At 45.4% G+C, this 9,325-nt stretch overlaps 1 protein-coding gene across 1 annotated transcript in view; it reads right to left on the bottom strand.

The window, feature by feature from the left end:
• Positions 1–3,087: 3,087 nt before the first annotated feature.
• Positions 3,088–9,325, bottom strand: part of TEX11 (testis expressed 11) — a 281,592-nt gene continuing 275,354 nt past the window's right edge. The window contains exons 28-29 of the mRNA XM_088028563.1: positions 3,818–3,982; positions 3,088–3,227 (exon numbers count right to left, since the gene is read on the bottom strand). Coding sequence (XP_087884689.1) covers positions 3,156–3,227; positions 3,818–3,982 — 237 coding nt within the window. The 3' untranslated portion in view covers positions 3,088–3,155. The remainder of the gene's footprint in view (positions 3,228–3,817; positions 3,983–9,325) is intronic.

Below are 9,325 nucleotides of genomic sequence, written 5' to 3'. Positions count from 1 at the left end.
GAAGGAGGCTAGAACAAATTCTCTGGTGTTGGATTGATAAATGGAGGTATCGGTATGAACTCAGGGTTTTTTTTTTAATTAATTTATTTTACAGCGAGCGAGAGAGCGAGTGAGCATGAGTGGGAGGGGCAGAGGGAGAGAGAATCTGAAGCAGGGCTCGATCCCACGACCTCGAGATCACGACCTGAGCCGAAGCCAAGAGTCGGCTGCTTACCCAAATGCGTCACCCCGGCGCCCAGTACAAACTGCCTTTTACGTATGTACATAGATAGGCTTTTTATCGATACAATACTGTAAATGTATTTTCCCTTCCTTGTGATTTTCTTAATAACTTTTTCTTTTCTCTAGCTCACTTTATTGTACGAATACAGTATATAATAGACATACCAGATATGTGTCAACCGACTGTTTCTGTTGTCGGTAAGCCATCCAGTCAACGGTGAGCTATTCGTAGTGAAGTTGAGAAGTCAGAAAATTATATGTGGGGTTTCAACTGCGTAGGGATTGGCACCCTCTATCCAGGGTCAACTGTATCTACACCTAATATCTATAGATATGCACGTATATGTGTCTGTGTAGGCACAGACACACATTGATTTCCCAGCTCTTGGGGGTGCCTGGCTGGCTCAGTCGGTAGAGCATGTAACTCTTGATCTCGAGGTCGTGAGTTTGAGCCCCACACTGGGTGTACAGATTATTTTTTTAAAAAAGATCTCTGGATACTATTTCCTAGCTCTGTCCACTGAGAGGACCTAGAAACAATGGTGCCCCAGTAACGAGTGCCCCAGAACATGGGCACTGGCTACCATTCTCAATGAAAAGGAACCAGGGATCCTTGGAGAAATTCCTGATTCCGGTGCTGGGGCAGGGAAAGTACAACACGAGCCTGGAACATCTGACTGGGCCACAAAGTAAGGAAGTGTTCAGAAAACGGTGGGGACGTGTCATAAGGGCAGAGGTGCCCGCTTTGAGCAGCAACATGATGATACAGAGGTTCCACGCATGTGTGGCACCACCTCCCGTGGCCGCCCACGGGAGGTCATGCCTGGTCTCTACCTCTACAGAGATCCTGAAGAGACTGAAAAGGAAGGGCAGGCTGCCGCTGAAAAGGCTGTGAGCAAGGAGGACTTTCAGGGTGAACGGAGGGCTCCAGCGCCCAAGTTCACCGCTACCCAGCCTGAAGTCGCAGACGGGTCTGAAGACGCGCAGGTGCCCTCTGTGCCTAGTCCGCAGTTCCCTACTGAAGACTGGTCCGCAGCTCCCACTGCTCCGGGCCACTGAGTGGGTAGGAACCCATTCCACCGAGTGGTCTGAAGTTGCTCGTCCACAAAGGCACACCAAACGGAAAAGAAATTGACAGAAAATAGAGAGCCTCTAAAAAAATGATATGGTGGATTATAACTTACTGAAGAAAAGAGAAATCCATCAGTCTGTGTAAAAACATTTAAAAAACATGAGCAAATTAGTGGGGGGAGAAGAAAATGTTCCACCTAACAAACACCAACTAATAAAATGAAGTGGGAATGATGGAGATTTAAAAAAAAAATCAACATTTAGCAACCATCACGGTAAAAATGGATTCAGGCAAGACTCATCAATGGATGCTAAAACTAGGAAGTGGGAGTTTAATGAGGAACAGAAAATCCAATTATCTTCCGTGATACACTTCACAATTACTTATTAATTACTAAGTATCTGGGAGATGCCATCTTAACCTTAGCCAGTAATGGGACAAATTGACATTGTGTGCCTGTTGGTACAATGCACCAAGAAGAATATACCAATTTTGTTGCAGACCTTCCAAAAATGCTTACACTGAAACATCATTAGGAAACATCAAACAGACCGGAGCTGAGGTTCATGCTACAAAGTAATTAGCCTGTACTCTTCAAAAATGTCAAGGTCATGAATGAAAGGATGAGAAACTATTTCCGTTTGTAGGAGATCAAAGAGACATGACAACTAAACGCAACTTATGATTCTGAACTTGGGAAGGGCTTTATTAGGACAATCGGTGACATTGGAATGGAGTCTGCTTATTAGACAGTGGAATGGCATCATTGTTCATTTCCTAATTTTGATGCTTCGGCTGGGGTCCTGGAGGAAACTATCCTTGTTTTTAGGAAGTACACACTGAGGTATGAAGGGGTCACAGAGCAAGAGATCTGCAAATTAATCTCCAATGGTTTAGAAAGAAACACAAAGAGAATGACAGAGCAATGTGGTAAAATGTCGACACATAGGGAAGCTGGGTGAAGGGTGTATGGCGGTTCTTTGTGCTTATCTCTGCACTTTTGCTGTAAGTTATGAAACTATTTCGAAATCCAAAGTTAAACACTGTTAATCCAAATCAACTGGGAGAAAAAAAGCCAACGTGACCTTAGAGTACACTAATGCAAGTCTAGCCAGAATGAGGCCGCTGAACTCCTGTGTGGGTCAGACCTCACTGGAACGTGGGATTTGGCTCCTGGAAGGTGAGGGGTCTGGGGATGTTCAACCAGAAGAAGAAAAAGCCAGGAGGATGGGGGGAGCCTGACTTCCATCTTCAGTTTTCCAAAGGGCATCTGGGACAGGGAGAGCAGACCTCTGTAGGGAGACAAATTTCTGTTCAGTATGAGGAAGGGCTATTTACCAATTAGCAAAAAAGGGGGATTGAGCCATCTCGGGAGTTCCCCGTCATAGGATATGCTTTGACAGAGGCGGGACAACCCATCCTCATCAAGCGAGTTGAGGTGTCTGCTCAATTCTGGGCCCAATAACGACTAAGGTCCTTCTGATGGAGAGTCCACGGTTCTCTGTTATCTTCAGGTAGTGGGAATTTGACCACTTCAGGAATGAAATGCACCCTGTGTTGGACTTGGATGAACATTTCCTTCTGTTCACATGGGGCATGAGTCATCCTGCTCTCATGTGGGCTATTTCAATATATAATATCCTGAGCACCTTGGAAAATTTATTTGTCCCCCAGAAATGAGCTGGTCACCACGGTGAAAGTCAAAATGCTTTTATTAACAACATTGAAAATAGGTCCTGAGAAAACAGAAACAAAAACTTAAGAGAAAGTTTGGCAAGAACTTAAACGCTCAACATCTCAGGACCAAACATCTTCAGGTTGCTGGCAGCCTGCCTGCTCATATGCTTTGTCCCGGCACTTCTCACTCTTCATTAAAAAGTGAGCCCTTCTTTCGATTCAGCGCTTCCACAAGCTCACCATACAGAATATTCACCTGGGAAAGAGAACAGCAGATAGATTTCCTGAGACACAAGGAAATGTGGCACAGCTTCCCAGACTCTTAGGGAAGGGGAACCCCATCGCATGAGGTCCGTTGACTCGGGACAAGCAGCGATTATAAGGGAGAAGGTGCTTAAAACATAAAATAGCCTTTGCTCTTATTTGGTAGCAAGACTTCCCCCCACCCCCCCTCAAGCCTCTCCTGGTTAGCTAGTGGCCCAGAAGTCTGCAACCCAGACTACTCCCTTAAGAAAACACCTCCAGAAACCGTCATTGTTGGCCCAGTGGTCAGTCCTTCCCCACTTGCACTGGCATCAACGGTGATGCCTCTTTCCAGAGCTCTATCTTGGCATTCTTCTTAGATTCCACTTGCTCCCCCTAGGTGCCCCCCCCCCCACCGTTCACCATCCTTCCTGGTTTTCACTCTAAGATGTTACTGTTTAGAGTCCCTTAAGTCTCGTAGTTCTGTGGAAGCACTACGAGGAACAATGATCAGGATCCTTTCCCGGCCAAGAAGGTAGGGCTGAGTCTTTACCAGGTACCCAGATAGAACCTCTCAGCCCCCCTAGTCCTCTCCCTCCTCACCTGAGTTTCATAGCTTCTCTTGAGGGAGCCAAGGTGGTCGAGAAAACGCAAGGCTAGGCCACACCATTTTTCTGCAGAGACATACTTTCTCCTGCCATACATAAATATGCCAGTGTTCCAGGACTTGATCATCAGCCAGAGAATCTCTGTTTCTGGGTAGCCTTCCTGAAATCCAAGAACAGTATCAGTGCTGTGCCCGTTATTATTAAACATGGGTGCTCTGCTATCACAAGGAAAGAGCCATAGCCTCCATGAGCAATGCTAAGCCCCTTGAGAGTAGGAGCAGAGCATCTTGAAGGTTTGTCAGCTGTAGAATGCTCCACAGCAAGACCTCAGGAAGTGACATGTAAACTGAAAAAAGCACCGAGGCCTGCTTGTACTCGGTCTTGGTCTCCCTGACGCAGGAGAAAACCCTATGTCTTGTTGGTGGCTCCCCGTGGTGCTGTCCTCAGTCTATTATTTCTAATTCTCAGAGAGGCTTGTCAAGAAGAAGTTTTATTGAATCTGCTCATTTCCTTGACCTGAATTAGTGGGTATTTAGAATAGAAATTATATTCTTTAGGTTTTGCATATATATTTATTTTAAGGAACTGGCTCACACAGTTGTGGGGGCTGGCAAGTTGGAAATCTGTAGGGTAGGCCAGCAGGCTGTATATTCAGGTAAGAGATGATGTTCCAAGCCTGAGTCTGAAATCTGTAGGGCAAGCCAGCGGGCTGGAGACTCAGGCAGGATTTCACTGTTACAATCTTGAGGCAGAATTCCTTCTTCAGGAAATCTCAGTTTTTGCTTTAAGGCAAAACCTGATTTTGGAGGGTAATCCGTTTTATTTAAAGTCAACCAATTGTAATTAAAAGGAAAATACTAATCTTCTGTGTTGACGACACGTACCTAGCTATGAACAAAAGGGCCCATTTCTAAGGCGGTCCCTTCACCTAAGAGTAGTCTTTAACGTGGCTGATGTCGAGATTTTGCAAGAAAGAAAGGGACTGGTCTGAGGAGCTACTTTCCAAGTTCTTGTACAGGAGATGGACCACGAAGGGAGCATTCATATGCTCGATCCAGGTTAAAGCCCTTCATCTACGCAACAGGCCCCTGAAGGGGGAAATGCGATAGAAGACTCGGGCCGCGGTTTCTTGGGAGTGTCCATGTCTCAGCTGAACTGCTTTCACTCATTTGGGTCTACAGAAATCACCGTGCATAAAACCCTCTGAGAATGAGGGTGCTAAGAGGGACAAAACAAGGCTCTTATCCTAAAGGCCACATAGAGCCTCTGGGGAGACAGGGCATCCGCGTGCGGAGAGGACCACACAAGGCATGTGATTAAGGACTAGGCAGTCGGTGCTCTAATTCGGTTAAAAAACGCACAAACGAGCCTCAGACTGGCACAGTCAGAGGAGGTCTCGTCTCTCCTAGAAACGCCACCTCCCAGCCCTGTCCGCTGGGTAAATGTCTACTCTTTCTTCAAATTCACAAGCAGAGTCACGTGCTCCTTTCTCTCTGCTTCCACAGCAAGCTTTACATCCCTGATACACCTTCATCACCTTGCTTTGGCACTGGGTATGTATTTATCTCCTCCACCAGATGGTCGCATTCGTGGAGGTGTAGGGCATTTGTCTTGCTTACCTCTGTATCCTCAGAGTCGCACACCATGCCTGGCATGGAAGGGGGGCACAACGGATGCCTGATGGATGAATGCATGAACGAATGCATCAACGCCCAAAGACTCCCTCCTCTGTGAGGCATTCCCTGATGCCCACACCACTCGGCTCCTATGACCCTGTGTTCGCAGCACCGCAACAGCACTTTGTAACACGGTGTTGTCCATCTCCCCCACTAGGCTGGGAGCTCCTTGAAGGCAGCATGGCATCTACCTTTGTAAAGTCACAGCCTGGCACAGTGTCTGACAGGGTCGCGATCGTAACTGAACGGATGACCAAATGACTGAACAAACATGGCCTTAGGGTAGAGGAGTAGGACCTAGACATCCAGAGATTATAGGAAATCTCCACAATAGGCAAATGCGTAGAAAGCAGACTGGTGGCTGTCAGGGACTGGGGCGGGGAGGAACGGGGAAGGACGGCTGGTGGTTCCAGGGTCTCTTCGGAGTGACAGCAATGTTACAGAATCAGATACTGATGGCGCTTGCACAACACATACGAAAACCCACAGAACTGGAAACTTTACAGTTGTGAGTTTTATAATATATGACTTCTATCTCAATAAAAATGATAATCTAGATATACAGAGAAAGAGAAGGGATTCCGTGTGGGCAGAACAGGACAAATAAAGACCTGGACTGTGCTTGAGGTTGTGCACGTCTCAGGGGGACTAATACGTGTTTGGCCTAAGCAGACACTTTATGTGGGGAAATTAGTGCGGAATAGGACGAGAAATGTAGGGTAGGGCTACCTAAGTATGTTCTAAATCCTTTTCCTCGGAACAGTAGTGTCATGAAAAATAGATGGTCAGTAAAAACAGGGTTCTTCAGTCCCACATGTCTTGGACACGCTGCATTCTACACATACCCTCTTAGAGCAGTATAACGCACATTCGTTCATTAAGCGTCCCAGGAAGGTTTATAGAAAAGAGATCATGTGACTGTGCCTTAATACAGGGTATGCAGACCATTTACTAACATCTTGTGGAATGTCGTTTGTGAAACATTGGCCTGGAGCGTAAAGGGTTTTGCATCACAAGCCATAGATTTCGGAAAGTATTCTGCTGGCAATGAGAAATCACTGAAAGTTTCTGAGAAGGGAACGGACAGTGATGAAATTAGAGTTTTCATAAGAGTGAAAGGCCAGTAGTGTTTAGAATGGACGTGAGTGTGAGAAAACAGCGAGACCTGTTTAAATGGAACTGTTAAGGGTCTAAGGATGAAGTGATGAGGGGGAGAACTAACATAGCGGCAATGGAAAGATGTAAGGAAGATTCTAAAGGAAGAATCAATAAAACCTGGTAACTGCTTTGATATGGGAAATGAAAGATACATCAATTGAAAATGGCTCGAAAGTGCATAGTTTGAGTGGCTGAGGGAATGCTGATACATTGAAAGGAGGAACTGGAAGGTGATTCTGGGGATAAGGGATCAAGATAATGATAAGTTCTCCTTTAATCATGTTGGGCTTGAGGTAGCTTTGGGAGACAGGTAGGCTGTTTCATGTATGGACTGGAACTGAGGTAACACTTGAAGTGTATCAATTCACTTGAAGGACAGAGTTACAGAATATAGAGAAGGAAAAAGTACAGAATCATGGAAATGTTCACAGTTGGGTGGAGGAGTGAAAAGATAATGCAGAGGAGTGGTGTGAAAATAAAGGATAAAGGAAAAAATTTCAGCGAGGAGGCAGAGGTTAATAATGAGGGCCAGGGTAAAGAAAGAGGCCATTAGATTTGTTAGGAGTTGGTAATTCGTGGCGCTGCTGAGTACAGTGTGGCTAAGAGGGCAGGGAGTGAGGGAAAGAGTGGCTCAAGATGAGGACAGACAGGGAGGCAAGGGCCGTGTAGGCCACATTCAGAATTTTGGTCTTTCAGAGCAGTGGGGAACTACAGACGAAGATAAGCAAGGTCACATATTTTGAAAATTTAAAAAACATCATTCTGGTCACTTGATGGAAAAAGGTATGGAAGAAAGCAAGAGATGCAAGGAGACCAGCTAAACTTTTCCCACAGTAGCTGAGGTAAAGATGATAACTTGAACTAGGCTGGTGATGGTGGAGGGTGGGAGGAAGTGAATGAATCTGAGATATTTAGGAAGCAGAATTGACAGGACTTGGTAATACACTAGAAATGAGGGGTGATGCCTACATGTCTGGCTTAGGCAACTAGAAGAACGATGGTGCCATTCAATGAGTTAGGCAACACCACAGGAGTTTTACTTCATGTCCAGCATTGCTCAGGAGAATCATTAATCTTCAATAAAGTAATGCATCAAGTGCAGCTACTCACCCCAAAGTGACCTAGACTGGCTTAGGTGAAATACAAGTCAATGACAGCAAATAGAGGTGTTGGCTCTTAGGACTTTCTGGGGCTCATAATAGAAGCCAGTTTTTTTCTGTCCTCACCATCTTAATAAATACAGCAGTCATACAAATTTCTAACAAAACTAGGTGTTCTGAAACATAATGACTGTCTCTTTAGGTTCTCCTTGGGATTCCTGAAGTGATTATTGTGTATATCACTTTTATTGAGATATAATTCAAGTACCATAAAATTTACCTATTTAAAGTGTACAATTCAATGGTTTTTAGTATATTCACAGAGTTCTGCCATCATTGCCACAATTAATTTTAGAACATTTTTATCCCCTTTAAAGGGAACCATATGCCCGTTAGTCACTCCCCATTTCCCCCAATACTCTCCCCACATCCTTCGGCAACTACTAATCTAATTTCTCTCTCTTATAGATTGGCCTATTCTGGACATTTTGGATAAATGGAGTCACACAGTATGTAGTCCTTATAACAGGCATCTTTCACTTAGCATAATGCTTTCAAGATCCACCCATGTTGTAGCATGTGTCGTCAGCAACTCATTTCTTTTTATGGAAAAGTCTGTTCCCCTCACATGTGAAGCCTCTTATGTTGCTTCTCAGGACACAGCCTCTGTTCTTACAGATTGCCCTTACCCCGGGAAAAAAATCTCTAAGTCCCTGCTCCAGAGCTTTAGGGGGGGCAGTGGACGCCTTTCTTCTGAGTGATACACCTGCTTTTAGAGTAGGGTACTGGGTAGGACAGTAGTCTCTAGTGTTCTCGGCTTGCCTCTTTGGGTGAGGAACCTCTGCCCTAAGAGTTAGCTGGGGCAAGGGTCCCAGTGGTCTGACTTGCCTGAGGTAGATCCTTCGCCCTCTAAGTGGGGGCTGGGAAAAGGAAGGGAGGCCTCACTCTTTTGGCCATACTTGGCAAAAATTTAGCCTTTGTAGCTTGGAGCTAAAGGTGGGATAGAAGTGCCGGCAGCCTGCTGCTCTTGTGGGACATCATATCGTTCGACTGGGAGGCTGAAGGGAGTGGGAGCATTGTTTCCCTGGCCACAGTCTCCTGGAATGGAGCTTCCATCATGCTGAGCTGGGGGTGGGACAGGGAGCCGAGTGGGTCATGGCTCAAGTAGCACAGACTCTCAAGGTTCCTACCAAGATTTAGTAGATTTTCTTGAAGAGATCCTTTTATGTTTTCTGTATGTTCTTAAAACAATTTCTAAAGACTTTAGTTGTTTTTTCTTTCTTTTCCTTCTTTTAAAAGATTTATTTATTTATTTATTTATTTATTTATTTATTAAAGATTTTATTTATTTGAGAGGGAGAGGAAGAGAGAGAGCAAGCGCACAGGAGCGGGGGGAGTGGGAGCTGAGCTGAGCTGAGCTCCCGCTGAGCAGGGAGCCTGAGGGACTCGATCCTAGGACTTGGGAGATCATGACCTGAGCCAAAGGCAGATGCTTAACCAACTGAGCCCCCCAGGCACCCCTAGATTTATTTATTTTTGTTTAAGAGAGAGCGAGCGAGAGAGCACGCA

This window comes from Eumetopias jubatus, unplaced genomic scaffold, assembly GCF_037043125.1.
Source record: "Eumetopias jubatus isolate StellerSeaLion01/CBP00866 unplaced genomic scaffold, mEumJub1_p1.0 scaffold_11, whole genome shotgun sequence".
Classification (NCBI taxonomy): Eukaryota; Metazoa; Chordata; class Mammalia; order Carnivora; family Otariidae; genus Eumetopias; species Eumetopias jubatus.
This window is presented reverse-complemented; position numbering and strand designations above follow the sequence as displayed.